General features: G+C 39.6%; 1 protein-coding gene across 1 annotated transcript in view; it reads left to right on the top strand.

The window, feature by feature from the left end:
* Window positions 1–19774, top strand: part of VPS13B (vacuolar protein sorting 13 homolog B) — an 876795-nt gene that overhangs the window by 256187 nt on the left and 600834 nt on the right. Inside the window, exons 18-19 of the mRNA XM_031669315.1 lie at window positions 3232–3366; window positions 4133–4306. Coding sequence (XP_031525175.1) covers window positions 3232–3366; window positions 4133–4306 — 309 coding nt within the window. The remainder of the gene's footprint in view (window positions 1–3231; window positions 3367–4132; window positions 4307–19774) is intronic.

The following is a 19774-nucleotide window of genomic DNA, read 5'->3' on the forward strand; positions in this document are numbered from 1 at the left end:
AGCTCCCTGCAACCACAGTAGATGTTAAATAGGGTTGCTCAGCGTCCTTTCTTACAAAGAAAAATGAGATACAGGCTTTGCTACTTTCTGACTTGGGCCTTTGCAAAATCCTTATCCAATCCTTTTTTTATATATATAGAATGAAAATAGTAATAGCTCCTAAGGATTATTTTGTGTGTGCCAAATAAATAAAATAAACTAGGTATCATGCATGGCACTCAGTAAGTGCTCAGTGAATCTTAAGTGCTATGATTACTATTATTGATACTACTGCTGCTGCTTTTATTGCTGCTGCTGCTACTACTACTACTACGATGATGATGATGGTTGTATTAGCATTTTTGGCATCATTTAATTTTCTGAGATATTAAAATTTCCTGAGACATGAATTTTGAGAATCTGTTAAAAAATGCTTTAAAATGCATAAATAAAGTTTTAGATACCATTTCATAGGTGTAATGAACTCCTTAAAGTGTGCTATAGACCATAGGTTTAGAACTCCTTCGCAGAGGATAATGGATACCACTTCAAATGGACACAATTCAGGTGGCAAATATTGGAAAATAGCAACCAATCATACACAATTATATAAAGACAAAATGCAAATTAGCAAATTAATAGCTTCAAGTGTTATTCCGTTCTCATACTGCTGTAAAGAACTGGCTGAGACTGAGTAATTTATAAAGGAAAGACATTTAATTGATTCTCAGTTCCACATGGCTGGGGAGGGCTCAGGAAATTTACAATTATGGCAGAATGCGAAGGGGAAGCAAGTACCTTCTTCAGATGGTGGCAGGAGAGAGAATTGCCAGTGAATGAGGAAGTGCCATGCTTTAAAAACCATTAGATCTTGTGAGAACTCCCTCACTATCATGAGAACAGCATGAGGGAAACTGCTCCCATAATCCAGTCACTTCCCACCTGGTTCTTCCCTTAAAACCTTGAGATCATAACTCAACATGGGGTTTGGGTGGGGTCACAAAGCTAAACCGTATCATAAGGGTTGATTTGGGACAAGGTATTTCTCAGGATAACATTCTCTAACCATTTGCAAATCATTTAATGTGCTTGTTAAATAGCAGAATTCTGGGCCATAGCTCAGGATGACTGAATCATAATTTCTTTGAGAGATTATGAGTCTTCTTGAATACCCTAAAGTTTAAAGTCAAGGATTTTAGAATGTTTAATACAACTATCATAGAAAGTGTATGATCTTCTTAACTATTCATACATAGTTAAAGAAGCTTCAAAAACAAAGGATGGAATTTATTTAACCAAAGTGTGGAAAGGGAAAAATAGGTGAAATTACGTTGGTAGGTTTTCGTGAATAGTTGGCAAAATGAGTGACGAAGTCTTCTGTGATGGGATCAGATTGTGTTAAACATCTTAGATTTTTCACACAGTAACTTTTGTCCTCTGGGCAAAAATTAGTTACCTTCTCTAATCTATTGTATCCTCCTCTGTAAAATGAAGATAATAATAATATCTATAATATAGGCCAGTTGTAAGGACTGAATGAGATAATGTACATAACACATACTGAAGTCCTCAGTAAATGTTAATTGATTAGAGTTAATTGTCATTATCATCATCATCATCACTATCATCATCATTTTAGTGGTGGTTGTCCATACTGTCAGTATAACATTCTTAAAGTTTCTTTGCCTGTATAATTCTCACCTACCTGTAAGGATCAAAATGAGGTTCTGCCTTTTGATTATGTTTTTCTAACCATTTATTTATGGGAATCACTACCTTCTGTGCTTTTATATCCTTTAGCAAGTAGTATATAATAAAGATGTTAATATCTACTTTTTTGGTTAATTGATAAACATTTATTTGCTTCCTATTTATCTACACAGAGCAAGTGAATTTTATTTATAAGCTATTGTATTTTAACACAGGAGCTATTTGAGTTACAGGTTGAGTGATCCCCTACTCTGAAAATTCAAAATCTGAAATGTTCTAAAATCTGAAACTTTCTGAGAGCCAACGTGACTCTCAAAGGAAATGTTCATTGGAGCATTTTTGGTTTTTGATTTTCAGAGTGGAGATGCTCCACTGGTAAATATATAATACAAATATTCCAAAATTCAACAAAATCCAAAATTCAAGACACTTCTGCTCCCAAGTATTTTGGATAAGGCATCCTCGATCTGTATTTTGTTTCTGTTTCTTCATTTCACCTGACCAAGATATTTCAGAGAATTTGTTTACTCAGGTAGTTTTTTTTTTTTTTTTTCTGGAGACGGAGTCTCGCTCTGTTGCCAGACTGGAGTACTGTGGCGCGATCTCTGCTCACTGCAACCTCTGCCTCCCGGGTTCAAGTGATTCTCCTGCCTCAGCCTCCCTAGCAGCTCGGACTACAGGCGCATGTCACCATGCCCAGTTAATTTTTGTGTTTTTTTTTAAGTAGAGACGGGGTTTCACCATGTTGACCAGGATGGTCTCGATCTCTTGACCTCGTGATCTGCTCGCCACGGCAGATCACGCCATGGTGCGTGCACCACCATGCCCGGCCTAGGTGGAGACATTTAAACATAAAACTACCTGAGTGAGGCCCGGCCGCGGTGGCTAACACCTGTAATCCCAGCACTTTGGAAGGCCCAGGTGGGTGGATCACCTGAGGTCAGGAGTTCAACACCTGCCTGGCCAATATGGTGAAACCCCGTCTCTACTAAAAATACAAAAATTAGCCAGGCTGATGGAATGCGCCCGTAATCCCAACTACTAGGGAGACTGAGGCAGGAGAATTGCCTGAACCCAGGAGGCAGAGATTGCAGTGAGCTGAGACTGCACCACTGCACTCCAGCCTGGGTGACAGAGCGAGACTCAGTCTCAAAAAAAAAAAAAATAATAAAGTCTTCGCCTAAATTGACTGTATAAGTTAGATTTGTTTTAAAAAGAAAAATTTTACTCTGTTTTCTAAAGCCAAATATGATTTTTAAAACTGTTTGTTGTTTTTTTAAAAGTATTTGTACATTTACTTTTATTTCTTGTGCTTGAAATCAAGAATTGACTGCATAAGTATAGTTATGAGAGTTCAGACCATTTATTTTAAATTTGCATCCTTTCACCTCTGAAACACTAAACTATGAAACCTAACACAAATACTGTAAGAACATCTGAGGTAGATAGTTAAAGTATAATTAAGTTTAAATGCCTTGGTGAAGGAGTATAAAAATTATTTAAATTCAATCGGCTAGTACATTTGCAGTTTTCTTTTATTAGGTGTGAAATCTAAGAATCTCCTGCCAACTCTTGAAGGCTCAATCCAGAATGTTGAATTGAAGTACTGCAGCACATCATTGGTCAAATGTGCCTCTGGGACCATGGGATCAATAAAAATTTGTGCCAAAGCCCCAGGTATGTGCAGCTGGACCGTGTAAAACTTTATTGCCTGTATAGGAGAATTGGCCTTGCATTTTACAAGGAGCGTTACTGAAACAAGAATTTACTCATTGTTTCTATGAATCAGACATTTTAAATTTTTACTTAGAAATTTTTCTAATTGTGCCAGGATGATACTTCTTGACTTTAACAAATTAATTTTTATTTAGGCAAAAATACTTAGTTTTATGAATGGTTATGAGGGAGAAAAAGGAATGTTTATTATACTTTTTGAGGGAATAGGAGGTGTGTGTGTGTATATATATGTGTGTGTGTGTGTATATATATATATAAAAGATACTTAAAATTAAATTAAAAAGTTGTTATTATAATATAATTAAATAGGAGACCCAATTGTTTTTAAATTTTGGTTGCAAATGACTTTACCTTCCTACCAATATTTTATTTCATAATATATTTTTAAAACTATTTATGATTTTTTTCAGTGCAAACTGATTTTAAGGTAAGTTTATAAAGGTCCAGATTTCATTTAATTTTTAGAAGACAGTGTGTTGTTTCCTTTTATAACCTTTTCTGGACATGTTCTGCATTCATTAGCAAATATGAAAACTTAAGAGTTAAAAATGCTTTACATTTTATGAAACTCAGTATAATTAAATGTATAGCTAATATCAAATAAAATAGAAATGTTATATTATGGTGTTAGTATATTTTAAAATCAAACATTCTCAAGTGACTCATGTTTTATTTTTGTTATTGTCCTACAAATATTTCTTTTCAGTTGATAATGGAAAAGAGAAGTTGATTCCCTTGCTTCAGGGTCCTTCCGACACTAAAGACCTTCATGGCACCAAGTGGCTCAATGAGAGTAGAAAGCCAGAGTCTCTCTTAGCTCCAGATTTGATGGCCTTCACAATCCAAGTTCCACAATATATTGACTACTGCCACAATTCTGGTAAGTACAAACCTATCATTATTTCCTTATTTTGCATTTTTTTTCCCCCAGAAAGGCTTTTAAAATTGGTTTTTTTTTTTTTTTTTTTTTTAGCTATTTTTGTCAATTGGCTTTCTCTGCAGTTGTGCTTTTTCAAAATTCAGATTAAGAATTTTTGTATCACTTTTGTTAATTGAAATGTGTTTATAAATAATAATGATTTTATTTATATGAGAGAATTTAGCTGTATGTATAGTGGTTAACTTCAGATTCACCTATATAAGGAACAACTGAGTTTTAAAATATAGCATATCATTATAATGCAGACTTTCTAGGGATAGTAGCACTTTGTAACCCACAGTTTGTCATGTGTAAATTAGGTGTTTTTACCTTCTATAATTTTTTAGAAATGAAAAGATTTGATGGTAGAACTGAGAAAAAAATCTCAGAGGTCATTATCTCATATTTTATAGTTTTAGTTTTTTCTAGTAGCACTTTGAATGGAATCTATTTCATTTTATTCTATACTGTAATAGCAGAGCTATACCTCTCATATTGAGAGGAGGTATCAGAAGGATCAATGAAGACTGAGACAAGAAAAATGTATGATAGGTAGAGATCACTATCAGCCATGAATTCACTTAGCCAGTATGTGGTTAGCAAAGTCAGGGTATTCAGTCAATGAGGCTAGCAATATGATAGTAATATAGACATTTGTTTTAAAAGATAGGTGGTCCACATTTTCTCTCTAGAAGTAACTGGCCAGTGAGTAGTTTCAAATAGTTGCTTAAGAGTAGAGCTTCATTAACATTATTCAACAACTACTGTAGCTTATAGAAAGTTTGTTCAGCACTAGTATGTTCAAGTAGAAACTATGAAAAGATTTGCAATTAACTGAGCAGAGACTATGTAGAGGTGAATATTGAATAAAGCAGTACACAAGTGAATATATAGAGGGACACAAAACATTTGAAAGATGAATATATTATGGTAATATTTGCAGTTGAGTGGCATCCACACTGAAAACTGGAAATTAGTATTTCAAAGGTGAGTCTAAGGATGCTCTCTGTCAGCATGCTTCTAAGGACAGCACACCTCAAAAATAAGATTTCAGCCTGGTAAGAATGGGTATGAAACCATAAAGAACGAATGACTAGAGGATGACTCCAGGATCCAAAGTAGGGCTGTCACTATAGAGAAAAGATTTTACCAATCTTTTAAGGAAGGGATTGGTAAACACTTTATTAAAGGGCCTGACAGCTAATATTTTAGGGTTTATGGCCCATACAGTCTCTATCTCAACTATTTCTGCTGTTGTAGCACAAAAATAGCTACAGACAAGACTTAGGTGAATGGATGTGACTGTGTTTCAATAAAGCTTTATTTATAAAAGCAGTAAGTGGGCCAGATTTGGCCTATGTGTTTTGTCTAACATGGTTATAGGAAGAAGGAATTGGTGGATAAATATCATGGCTTTGTTAATGCCTATTTAATCATGTTCCTTAAATACATTGTTTAGTAAACTTCTTTATAGAATTACCCATATAATAATTTTTGTTTTCAAATAATAAACCTAAGATGATACTAAAATGACCAGACCATTCAGTTACAATTTTGATACCTAAGAAGAGACTAATCTTACTAGAATCTTGCCACTGAAGAAAATTCTTGAGTTAGACAGGAACTCCTAATACTTGTTTTACCATATATACAATTAAAATAAATTAATAAGTTGAGTGTATTTAAATAATCTGTTCTTCTAACAATATTTATCTTTTGTAATTTAAATGCGTTTCTAGGGTCACAAAATTTTATTTGTGTTTTTAACTTTTTATATGGCTCAAAAAGTAAACTAGTATAAGAAAAATTATCTGTGGCACCTATAATATTTATAAAGTTTTAACTTTTTCTTGCTGTCAAGGAAATTCACCTAATCTGCAACATTAGTGTTATGTATAGTGGTATGTTTATGGATTTCTGTGTAAAATTTTAATGTGATCATGTATTTAGTGCTTTGAAAATTTTCCTTTGGGTATGTTTTAAACCTAAAATGTAATATATTTTAACTTAAAACTACATTCACATAGTTTATTTGGGGCATTTTTAAATTTAAATTTTTCATCTACCCTAGAACTGCCACCCACATTCATGGCTTAGGTATTTATGATATGGTTTAGAGAGCTAATAAGTACTATTTTTATGCCAGTTTTAAAATAATTTGGATTAATCTTATATTCTTATAACAAGATTTAAATTGGGTGTGTATGTGAGTATGACTGATGTTCTAGACAAATCATAAGTAAATCTTAAATGAAAAAATTAATAATTCATTAACAGTCCTTCAGGACTTTACTAAAATATTATACTTTCAGCAAGTACTTTCCTGACCGTTATATCTAAATTTCTCTCTCTGTCTCCTACACACATATTGACACTTCTTAATTATTTCTCTACACTTCTTTAGTTTTCCTTAGTGCTTATCAGAATCTACCATACTATATATATTAATGATTTATAATGTTGATTGTTTCCCCTGCTATTAGAATTTTATGCTTCATTTGGGCAGGATGCTTTGTCTCTTTTTGGTCACTGCTGTATTCCCAGTGTCTAGACCAGTACCTGGCACATAAGCTAACAATAAATACTTATTGAATGAATAAGCTAGTAACTGATGATTACATTTACTTTTCTTTGGTTTTTGAAGTTGAAGCATCTAATGGAATAGAGACAGGAATCTTTCCAGAGGCTTAAGGGAAGAAAAAGATGTTAGGTGGTTACATCTTTTAGGTGAACTGTTAAAGGGAAGCATGAGTGGTCTCTGCTTGTGTTTTCACAAACAGATAGATGTCTAGGTGAGGTTGTTAATGAACTTTTCCCATGGGCTTATAGAATTTGAATGATGATCATACTAACTGGCTTTTTTAGGGTCATGACATGACGTGTGGAAGACAGCTGCCCCTTGTGCATGTACTCAAATTGAGGGGGATGGGTGGTTAAACTGGGGACCAGCAAATGTTGCAGATGCCATGTAAAAGTCAATTAGAAAGTGAGCTTTTAGAGGAGCTAATTACCTAGGCAGCCTTTCGATTGTGATTTGAGAATGTGAGGGAATGGACAGCTTTATTAATGGGGATTTGGAATTATGATGGAAAGAAATATTAATGGTATTAGTAAAACTCATAAAAACAGTACTTTACAATTAAAAAATCACATTTGTGTAAATTATTTTATTTGCCTACAAATCAAAACTGTTTTAGGCAGAGAAAATATAATTTGTGTCTTGCAGAGGAGGAAATAGATGCCTAGAAGTTCAATGACTTGTCCAATTGCCTAGCAAGTCAGACTTTGAACTAGAACTTGGAACTTCTAACTGTACATTTTCCCACCATGTTGGGTGTTGGGCTGTTTATCATTTTCTCTTTTAACCTTAGAATCCACCTCACTGAACACTACATCCTTCAGTCTTAAAAGTTCCTAATGTAAAGGATCTCCTTTTTTACTTTATATTAAGCACTGTCAAAAGAGCCACACTGTCATGATCTTACAGCATTGCTTTGTCTTTGAAGTTTCAGCAATTCCCTTTACACTTACCCCTCTTCCCTCCTTGATTGCATTCTGTACTTGACAAACTCTGATTAACAGCAAAGGAGCTGAATGCTTTTATTAGAATACAATGTGCCAGCACACATTCTGTATTTATGGTTACTACTCAGGGGAACCATTTAATGTCACATTTCTTAGTTTTGTATAGATACAACAGGTCAAATAGGCAAATAGATGCTTCTCTGGTTCCTTTGTAGGTAGAAGCACTTGGTGACTATAACTGATATATGTAAAACATTTAAAAATAGGTTCTGCCAGGTGCAGTGTCTCATCTCTGTAATCCCAGCACTTTGGGAAGGGTGAGGTGGAAGGATCACTTGAGCCTGGGAGGAAGAGGTTGCAATGAGCCAAGATCGCATACTGCACTGTAGTCTGGTTGACAGAATGCAACCCTGTCTCAAAAATAAATAAAAATAAAAATGGGGCTCTAAATATTTTTCTTTCCCCCCCCTTTTCTTGTTTTTGGAGACAGAACCTTGCCCAGGCTGGAGTGCCGTGGGCATGATCTCAGCTTACTGAAACCTCCGCTTCCTGGGTTCAAATGATTCTCATGCCTTACAGAGGCGCACCACCGTGTCTGGCTAATTTTTGTATTTTTAGTAGAGATGGGGTTTCACCATGTTGGCCAGGCTGCTCTTGAACTCCTGGCCTCATGTAATCCACCCGCCTTGGCCTCCCAAAGTGTTGAGATTACAGGCATGAGCCACTGTGCCCGGACTCCCTTGTCTTTTTAATATAGACTTTGGCTCTTCTTATGCTATATTTTGCGTATGATTCGTAGCAGGTTCTGCTTGCTAAAGAGTTCTGAGTCTTTGTTAATCATGGTATTAATGTGTAAATAAATTTTGGAGTGTCTGCTATTTAGGGATATAAAATGACCATGAATTACTATCAGTTTAGAATCAAAAGAATTTAGGCCATCATTTCAATTTCTTTTTTTTTTTTTGAAATGGAGTCTCGCTCTGTCACCCAGGCTGGAGTGCAGTGACGTGATCTTGGCTCACTGCAACCTCTGCCTCCCAGGTTCACGCCATTCTCCTGCCTCAGCCTCCCAAGTAGCTGGGACTACAGACGCCCGCTACCATGCCCAGCTAATTTTTTATATTTTTAGTAGAGACGGGGTTTCACTGTGTTAGCCAGGATGGTCTCAATCTCCTGACCTCGTGATCCACCCACCTCGGCCTCCTGAAGTGCTGGGGTTACAGGCATGAGCCATTGCGCCTGGCCTGTCATTTCAATTTCTAAGACAGTGTTAGGAGTTCTGTTTACATATCTCCTGCTCTCTATTTGCTCTAGCTCTGCTGGCCTTTTTTGATGTTCTCTGTGGTGGTTATGTATTTACATATACTGTTTTTTCTGTCTAGGATTCTCACAACCATCCTTACCCTTTTTATACCTGTTTATTTCCAGCTCAGTCTCAAGATCTCAGCTCAACTATTATTTATCCAAGGAAGCCTTCTGTGACTCTGCCTTTTCCCTACTCCCTCCCAAGCCACTCAGTTTAATTAAGTACCTCTTTTACATTCTTTCATAGCTGTTAAGATGGTGTATATTTATATATGTCTTTACCACTTGACAGTAAGTTCCATGCGGGCAGAATGAATCACTGGTTGCTTACCATTTTATCTCCAGGGCCTGTCATTGATTAATGCACAAAGAATGCATGAGAAATCATTTGTTGAATGAATGAATAAATGAATGAACATTTATGACAGATGTTCAAGGGTATAAATTTGACAGATAAATAGTAGGTTCTTAATACATGTTAGCCTCCTTTTCTTTTCTCTATTTCTGTTTCTTCCTCCTCTTCCTTTTCCTTTTGCATATATCTACCACTAGAGAAAATATCTACCAATATCTTCCTCTGTAAGATAGTTCTAATTACTATTAGATTATTTATTCACTGGACTGTAACTTCCATTTCCTGGTCTGATTTTATTCTTATAAATGACATGAAATAATGTATCAGCCTGAAACATACCTGACAACACATATTATTTTACCTTTCTTACCTTTTTTTTCCTTCCTTTCATTTGGTATTCATCCTCTTTAGTCTCCAGCATTTACTGCTATGGTTGATCATACCCTTTCTATTCGATCCTTAGTCTCTCTTGGCTTCTAAGTGTTCAGAGACAAGTCTCTATAGCAGTGGTCCTCAACTGTTTTGGGCACCTGGGACCTGTTTCATGGAAGACAATTTTTCAAAGGACTTGGGTGGTGGGGGATGGTTTCCAGATGAAACTTGTCCACCTCAGATCATCAGGCATTAGATTGTCATAAGGAATGTGCAAGCTAGATCCCTTGCGTGCACATTTCACAACAGGCTTTGTGCTGCTATGAGCATCTAATAGTGCTGCTGATCTGACAGGAGGCAGAGCTCAGGCAGTAATGCTTGCTTGCCTGCCCACTCCTCACCTCCTGCTGTGTGGCCCAGTTCCTAACAGGCCATAGACTGGTACGGGTCCATGACCCAGGGGTTGGGGACCCCCTGATTGATAGGTCTTTTTTGTTTTTGCACTTCTTGTGAATGGAGGTGCTGACTGCCCTTTGTTTTGGACTGTCTATTCAAAGATGTTCTTATAGTGAACAGCCTTGGAAGACAAATGTCATGTCTCATTCTGGAGCAAAGAGAAAGCATGCTTACTGTTATAAAACATTTGGTTCCTTAACTTAGGGTTCATCTCCTGTTACGTAATTCACTGCATGTACAGGCAGCCATCTGAAGAAACCTGCACACAGTCACCTCTGTGAGACTTGTGGGCAAAGGGAACAGATGCAAATATGTTGATACTGGTATTGCTTCCTGTGCCATAGGTAATAAAGTCCTTATCTGTGACTTGGGATCTTTGTCTTCTGCAGCCTTCATGAAACTGTGGTAGTGCATGATCTTAGGTCCCTCACAATTCTTGACACCAGAACAATGTCGTTTCTTGGTTTTCCTTGCTTTGTTCCCCTCCTCAAAGATGTTTCTTTTTTCTGTTCCTTAAGTGTAGGTTGTTACCAAGATTATATTATTGATCCTGTCTTTGTATCTGAATGATCTAATCAATACTTCTGTTTTCAGCAACCAACCATAAGTTTATATCTTTCTGTCCATTTATTTTCTTTTGACATCTGGGCTGCAAATTTTAGCTGCTTCTTAAATATTTTCTTTGGATATTTTAATGGTCCTAACACATTCAAAACTAAACTCAGTATAATTTTTTATTCCCTATTTCATGCTTCATTATTCACTCTTTCAATTAATGGCACTATTTCCCTTTTAATACTCTCAATTTCAGCACTACCTCAATTCTGCCTTCTTTCTTCCCTGCACAAGGTTGATGTTTTACAAAAGCTTCTACCACCCCACCAATTAAATATCCTAGGTAAAACATCATATATTTCAGTAATTTTTGATATGATTTGTCTTCACATTGTGAAACCGACTACTTCCACTACATGTTTGAAAATGTCTTCTTTAAAATGTTACTCTAAAATTTAACACAGTCCTCCACATACCACAAAGTACAATATATATACTTCTCAGATTTGTATAGGGAACTTCTCTTCAGTTGCTGCTTGTCTTAAGTTTGTATGCTACTTGGAAACCATGGATCTTTTTCACACGAACTACTCTTAAGTCATTTTTACATATTTTATATGTCTACATTAGTTTATGAACCTATGTGGAAAGCTTTATACTTATTTCTATGAAATTTCACCTAATTGATTTTGGTCCACCATTAACAAAGACGATACCTTTTTTTTTTTTTTTTGAGACGAAGTCTCGCTCTGTCACCCAGGCTGGAGTGCAGTGGCGCAATCTCGGCTCACTGCAAGCTCTGCCTCCCGGGTTTACGCCATTCTCCTGCCTTAGCTTCCCATGTAGCTGGGACTACAGGCTCCCACCACCACGCCCGGCTAGTTTTTTTGTATTTTTTTGTAGAGACGGGGTTTCACCATGTTAGTCAGGATGATCTCGATCTCCTGACCTCGTGATCCGCCCGTCTCGGCCTCCCAGAGTGCTGGGATTACAGGCTTGAGCCCCCGCGCCCAGCCGACGATACCTTTTAAAGTATCTGCTTAGCTGCAGTCACTTGTGCAATTCAGATGCACATGCTATGTCTGCTTTTAATATAATGGAACTAAAAAGAACGTTTTTTACTAAGGTAAGAAAAGTAGATTTATATGATTATGATGTTGTTTTAAAATAATTTAAAATAAGTGTTCTTCTTAAAGTATCTTTAAATGTAATGCCAATGTAAACCAGTCTTTGTATTATCTTGTATAATTTGTTTCAGAATTAAGTAATATAAAATGTTTAACTTTACCAAATTGTTATAAATTAAAAATAATTTAAAATTTTACTCATCAAACATGGGAAACTTTTGATCATTGCTATTGGAAAGGAAAGCCACAATTACAATTCTAATCTCTGTCAATTTACTGTTACATTGGGAGGTAGTTCTTTCTCTTGATTAAAACATACCAGCAAACAGACACACTCTTTTGTTTCACCATTTGGAGTTGGTTGGTTAGAATATATTGTTTAGGAGTTTTAAAAATGGAGACAGTATTTTATATTGTAAGTTTTAATTTGTAGAGAATGTCTGTTTTGGTTTCAAAAATTTCTGCTCCTAATGTAGAAATAAGTGAATTGCCTTGAAGTTATATGTTTAGTATTTTTGACAGAACACATGAGTAAGAATGCTTATATATTGTAGCAATTAAAGACAATTCACATTTGTGGTTTGGGCATAAATGTGTAAAAATTATACCCATCTATCTTATTACATTTCCTCTTTCCTCCCTGAGGACTTTACTATGTACTTTATCTGTAATTGTTGCCAGTTTTCTATCATGTTCCCACTGGGCTTCTGGTGCAAAAAATCTTATCCTCTTGATGACAGAGCTTGCCTGAATGATTTCATGCTCCTAGCATTTTTGTTCACGGGAATTAGGGGCAAAATGTAACTACAGCTAAACAGAGCGTCTATTTTTGTAATTTTGAAGTTTAGGCTCTGTTATTGGAACTAAATGAAGAGATGCAGGTGTTCTCCAGTCCAAGCCCTTTGGGAGTTTTGATAGTAGATGCTTGAAAAGAAAATGCATGTGTTTCCACAGTCAAACAGCAGCTGTGAGACAAGGATTTATGCTTTTCTCAGAACTTTGGGATTTCAAAATGTTACATTTAATCACAAGCCCAGAAAGGGGAGCAAATGTTAAAGATGTTACGCATAAAAGTAAGTTTACTGATTTCTTTACCACACGAACTAGTTGTGGGAATGTAGGAAGTAAGTACTTTTTAATCATAATGCAAGCAATTTCTAAAGGATTATGATAATTGTAAGGACATTGCCTTTTGAAAATGTTACATTTTTAGTGCAGAGAATTTTTTTATCCTACTAATTTCTTAAATTATATTGATTTTTTGCCATTTAGAGATGCAAACACAAGACGAAAGGTATGGTAAACTCTTTGTCATATGCATTTTAATTTTTTTCCCCCAAAAAGTTTAATAAATATTTTATTGTAAAAACAATATTTTCAGGTACTAGAAATGTCAGGTTCTAGCTAGGATAGTAACTAAGGGAATTAACAGATATTTAAATACAGGTGTATATTTAAATGTTTACACAAAACAAAGCATATATATATACACGTTTAAAATATTTTTTCTTTTTTCAAATCATGAAATTACTTTGTGTTGTAGTTGATTTTCAAATTTATCTTTATTAAAGCACCACCTTGCAGTATTTCTTTGCCATTCTCCTATTTTTATTGCTCGACTTTTTTAGCATAATCATTCATTTATTCATCTAACAAGTATTTATTGCATGTTTTTTGTGCGTAGAACTACAATGATGCATCAAAGTTTCTACAGTGAATCAACTTCTAATGAGGAGTAAGCATGTAAACAACTACAGCTGCATGAATGAATGATATAAAGGCTTATATTTTGGGTTCAGCTTCATCCATTATAAATTATGTTACTTTGAGGAAGTAAACCTTTCTGAGTATTGGTTTCTTTTTTTCTTTACTTTGTTTTGAGATAGGATCTTACTCTGTCATCCAGGAAGGAGTGCAGTGGTGCTTGCATCCTCTATCTCCTGGGCCTAAGAGATCCTCCTCCCTGAGTCTCCCGAGTAGCTAGGACTACAGGCATGAGCCGCCACACCTGGCTAAATTTTTTTTGTGTTTTTTTTTTTCTGTAGAGACAGAGTCCCACAATGTTGCCCAGGTTGGTCTTGAACTCCTACATTCAAGCGATCTTTCCACCTTGGCCTCCCAAAGTGTTGGGATTATAGGCGTGAGCCACAGTGCCTGGCCTAGTGTTGGTTTGTCGTCTATAAAATGGAGATACTCTTATCTGCTTACTAAGATTGCTGTGAAGATTAAATTAAATACTATATCCTCAAGTACATTGTAAACTTTAAAGCATAATGTGGATTTTAAGTATTAATTATTCTGTTCAAAATAGTACCCTATATTAACCAGTCATTGAAAATGTAAGGTTTTTCTCTCAGCCGTTTCTTTTCCTTGCTTAATCTCAACATCCCAGCTAGTGGTATCTACTTTAAATTTTGTCTCAAGGTAAAAATGTGCAAACCTATGATTATGCATTTCTGAAGCTAGGAGCAAATCCTTTACATAGTTTCGTTATTCTCCTTCCACATTGAAATACACCCTGGAAGGTATGATGTGAGGAGTCAGGAACAATTGCAATAGCAACAGGAAATTACTTCGCTTGCTTCCTTTGAAAGGTCCCAGATTCTGGAAGGAAGCTAGAGGGAGGAATCCCTTGAGCCTTAAGGGTAACCAGTTTCCCTCATTTATATAGCACAAGGTCAAAGTTTTTGCATTTTTTACTGCTTGTATAGTAAAAATAAACTGGCATTGAGAGTAAATAGTAGCTTCATTAGTAAGTAGTTGTTATGCCCAGACCATTTGTTCCCCAAAGAAGACCACCAGAGTCCAGAGTCAAAGCCAAGCGGCAAGGATCTTTACTGCAAGTTCGAACTTGGTCCCTCCATTCCACAGCATGCAAGAGGGCCCCGAACAATTCGAGTGCTTGCTTTTTATAGCCCGATGTAAACAGGATATGTAAAGTTACAGGGGAACAAGGTAATTCTCTCGGTTACAGCACATTTAGCATTTTTTATTGGTTCCTGCTGTGTCCTTATCGGGGATTTCCTAGGTGGTGTTTTTCTGAAGTTTGAGAGAAATATGGAGGAATGTGTTTGTGCTGGGCTTAGGAAGTTGGTAGATATATGGGGGATGTGCCTCATTCCTTTCATTCCCCCCTTCTTTTCAGGTAACTCTAGAGCCAATCTTGGGTCTTATAAGTCTGACTCTGTTTCAGCGTTTACAGGTTGGTATTGGGCTCTGAGGACCATGAGCTGAACGGTGTTAAACCTTTCTCTGACAAACTGCAAAATTCTGTTAACAACACAAGGTCCTATGGTTAGCAGAAATAGTAGAGTTAGCAGGGGTCCAAGGAAGGGGGCTAACAGAGAAAACATAGAGGAATTCCACCGTTGGTCTGCAGCTGAAGCAAACTGCCGTGTTTTTACTTCAGTGCTTAACTTGCGTAACTGTTGGACCCGGTCTTCTACAAGCCAAACAACAGTCCTCTTTCAGAAACATACATGTACCACCTTTTTTAGCAGTGAGTAGGTCTAGGGCCCTCCGGTTCTGCAAGGTTACCTGGGCTAGGGACGTGAGTTGCCGCTGAAGGGAGGCAAGGGACTCAGCTGATTCCTTCATAGCAACGGCAAATTGTTGGCACAACTTGTTGCTTGCTATGAGGGTGTGACCTAGGGCTCCCCCCCCGCCATCCCGGCCGCAATGAGGGATGCGGTGAGGGAGATTCCTTCAATGAGGGGGAGAAATATGGCTCGTGCAGGTCTCGGTCTAGGGACTGGGTGAATAGCAGCACTAGTCCAGTTACCGGTGTACCCTAGGAACTCACCAGCAGTTAGTAGAGTCAACCGGGGAACTAATGGGACAGGAAGACACAGTAGGTTGGTAACAGAGGGACTAGATAGGTCCTTAGATAATGTCCCATTACACCAGAAGAATATGCCCGGCGGAGCCCTTAGGGTGATATTAGGGGGCACTGCAGTGATGCTGCAGAGGCTGGAATTGGTTCCTGAGAAACAGTAGGGAAACTTCCTGACTGGGGTTTAGGTGCTGGTTTGGTGTTTTCCCTAGCGGCCACTAGGGCGGCTAACGTTAGGGCTAGACTACCTAACTGCATGTTTGCAGTGAGCTATATTGCCGGCGCAGGGTGAGTTTTAAGGGGTTGTTCTTAGCTCTGTCCACAGTCCACGTGGCCGGTGCTTCAGCCACTGCCGTGATTGGTCCTAGAAGGTCGGAGGTTGGGTCCACTGGCTTGATGTGGGTGTAGTGGATCCACGACGTGATGCCTTTTACCTTCAGGGCGGTGGGTGTGGTCAGGAGTACCTGGAGTGGTCCCTTTCACCTGGGTTCTAGGGTCTCTTGTCGGTGTCGCTTAACCATGACCTAGTCTCCCGGCTGGTACGGATGGGGTGTCGGTGGGGGACGGGTCTCATATAGTTCCTTCAGCTTGGGCCAGATTTCTTGATGAATTTTCTGCATGACTTATAGGGAAAATAAGAGTTCAGAGACATTTTCTGTTTCAGATTTGAGCAGATCATCTTTTAGACTGGGAACCAGGGGTGGGGGTCTGCCATACATGATTTTGTAAGGGGTAAGGCCCAGTCTGTAAGGGGTATTATGGGCCCAGAACAGAGCATAGGGGAGAAGGACCACCCAATTAGTGCCAGTCTCCATAGTCAATTTAGTTAAGGTCTCTTTTAAGGTCCGATTCATCCTCTCTACCTGTCCTGAACTCTGGGCCCTGTAAGTGCAATGTAATTTCCAATTTGCCCCAAGGATGGAAGCCAAATCCTGACTTACCTTAGCGACGAAGGCCGGCCCATTATCTGACCCTATCTGGACGGGGAAGCCATACCTGGGGAGGATATCTTCCACAATATTTTTTGTTTGTTTGTTTGTTTGTTTGCTACAACCTGAGCAGTTTCTCTTTTGGTTGGAAATGCTTCAGTCCACCCTGAAAAAGTATCTACAAAGACAAGTAAGTACCGATACCCGTACTTTCCTGGCTTTATTTCAGTAAAATCTACTTCCCAGTAGATACCGGGCCTGGTTCCTCTAAGCCTTGTTCCCGCTGCAGCCTGGGACTGGGGGTAGGCGTTGTTAAGCTGGCAGACTTTGCAACTTGCCACGATGCTGCTGGCCATCTCGGCTGTATGTCTGAATTTGAGCTTAGAGCGTCTGATCAGGTCTATCATCCGCCGAGCACCCAGGTGGGTGGTTCGGTGGATGTGTTCTAACACTTGTTGTCCTAATTTTTCTGGTAGGATGGTTTGGTCATTAGTATCAGTCCACCACCTATTCTGGATCTGTTTCAGGGGAAGCTTGTCAATCCACTGGAGATCTTGTTCTGAATAATCAGGGAAATGTGGCAAGTCCCGGGGGCCCGGGTCAGGGAGCTGGAGTGCAAGGAGTTGGCTGGGAGCCTTTGCCACATTTCTTGCAGTTTGGCCTGCCAGAAAGTTGCCTTGAGCAGTTGGAGTGGTTGATTTCTGATGCCCTGGGCAATGCACAATGGCTAACTTTTCTGGCTTCCATAGCGCTGTTAACAGGGCTAGGATCTCTTGCTTGTTTTTTTTTTTTATCTCTTTTCCTTCAGCCGTTAGTAACCCTTGCTCCCTGTAGATGGCCCCGTGTATGTGCGCCGTAGCAAAAGCATATCGGCTGTCTGTATATACTGTCAGCTTCTTCCCTGCCCCTAAGGTAAGAGCTTGGGTGAGCGCTATCAGTTCGGCCTTCTGGGCCGATGTCCCCGGGCAGGGGGTCCCTACCAGATTACCTCAGTCTTCTGAAGTCACTGCCGCCCAGCGCACTCTGGCCTTGATGCATGAAGTTGCCTCCCATCAGTGAACCAGTGAGGTTAGCTGCCAGGGAGTGGGCTGGCCCTGCAGGTCCTCCCAACTCCGTGCACCTGAGCTAGTATCTTGGTGCAGCACCGCGGAGCCGCGGTCCAGGTCCGCTGGGCAGCAGCGCAGGCAGGATTTAAGGTCAGCTGGGGGCAGGAAGGTTATCCTGATAGGATTTTAGCAGTAGTCCTTGGTAGTGTGTGAGCCGGACGCTACTTATCCATCGAATAGGTGGCTGTTTGAGTACACCTTTGATGGCATGTGGGGTAACGCACCGCAATTTTAACCCATGACAAGTTTATCAGCATCTTGTACCATCAGAGCCATGGCCGCAATCATTCGAGACAAGGCCACCTGGCAGCCACTGGTCTAACTTCTTTTGACAGGTAGGCAACTGGCTCGCCAGGCCTAAATTTGAGTTATTACCGCCTGGTGACACCTTTTACTCGGCCCACGTGATAAGGGAAGGGCTTGGTGACATCAGATAGTCCCAGTGCAGGCGCAGAGAGTAGGCTGTTTTGATCTGCTGGAGTTTTAATTCGCTTCGCTCGTCCAATTAAATGGCTGCTGCCCCGCTGCGGTTGCCTGATACAAGGGTTTAGCCAGTTCTGCTTAACCCAGGTATCCATAGTCTATAAAACTCAGCCGACCCCCAGGAATTCCCTCTTTCACTCTGTCGGGTGGGATTGTGGCCTGGGAATCTGCAGAACAGTCTGCTTCCAAGCTGCCTGTTAACCAGCTGCCCCTCTTTTAGCAGGTACCCCAGATATGTTACTTCTGGCTTACAGATTTGAGCTTTGCCGAGGCTCCGCAGTCAGATTTCCCAGAGCTTGTAAGAGACTCTTGGTCCCTGAATACGCTTCGGGTCTCAGCAGCAATCAGGAGGTCATCAACATTTTGTGCAAAGTTACTCCTCAGGGTGTTTACGCCGGTACTCACCTAGGTCTCATGGAGGGCCTCATCAAACAGGGTAGGAGAGTTTTGAATCTCATGCAGCCTGGTCCATGTCAGTTGGCCACTTATGCCCTTCCAGGTCATTCCACTCGAAGGCTAAGAAGCTTTTTTGGCTCTGAGGGGCTAAAGGCAAACTGAAGAAAGCATCTTCAAATGCAAAACAGTACCATTGATGCTTAGGCTTGGGGGGTACTCCAGGAGAGCATACGGGTTTGGCACAGTTGGGTGCAGGCGTCCACACAATCCCCAAGCTCCCAATTTCTGAGCTCTCAATGTCTGGGACTGCCTGATTTCAAAAAGACATTACAACAGCTACCTGGACTTCCCGGGAGCCCCTGGCCCAGTGGGGGTACTGGCTGACACAGGCACCGATCCCACTGTCACATCTAGTGTGCTTGGCCAAATCTTGGGGTTGTCTGGAAAACCGAAAGCACTCTGGGTCTTCTAAAGGCAGATCACTGGTAGAGAATGGCCAGTACTGGAGCCCGGGATTCTGTCATCTGGGGGTCCATTTCCCAACGGGTAGAGCCACTGTGGACAGCGGCTGGGGGCTAGCCCGGCCACCGGGCCTACTGCCCCTTCAAAGCATTTTACTCTTAGCGGTCCTTGTGTGCCGCTGCCTCCCATCTGCCTGCTCTTCTCTGGCTCAGCCCGGGGGCTGGGGCCTGGGGCCCGAGGGGTACGAGGGGGATTCTGTGAACAGTGGGTCCCCTGTCAGGTAGAACAGGATGGGGTTTCCCAAGACAGGTAGAACAGGATGGGAGGGGCAGTTGGCTGCTTGATTTTAGTGGTCGAAAGCAACCAGTGCCTTACAGGGTTCAGAGGCTAATTGGAAAGGGGACAGCCAAGAGGCGGTTCTCAACAAGGTCCCGCCATGAGGATATATGGGATTTGATCTATGGCTCCAAGTGACGCCCAGGTAGGAAAATCTTGACTTTTACCCTAGTGATGACAGCAAGCTCTG

This window comes from Papio anubis, chromosome 8 (assembly GCF_008728515.1).
Source record: "Papio anubis isolate 15944 chromosome 8, Panubis1.0, whole genome shotgun sequence".
Classification (NCBI taxonomy): domain Eukaryota; kingdom Metazoa; phylum Chordata; class Mammalia; order Primates; family Cercopithecidae; genus Papio; species Papio anubis.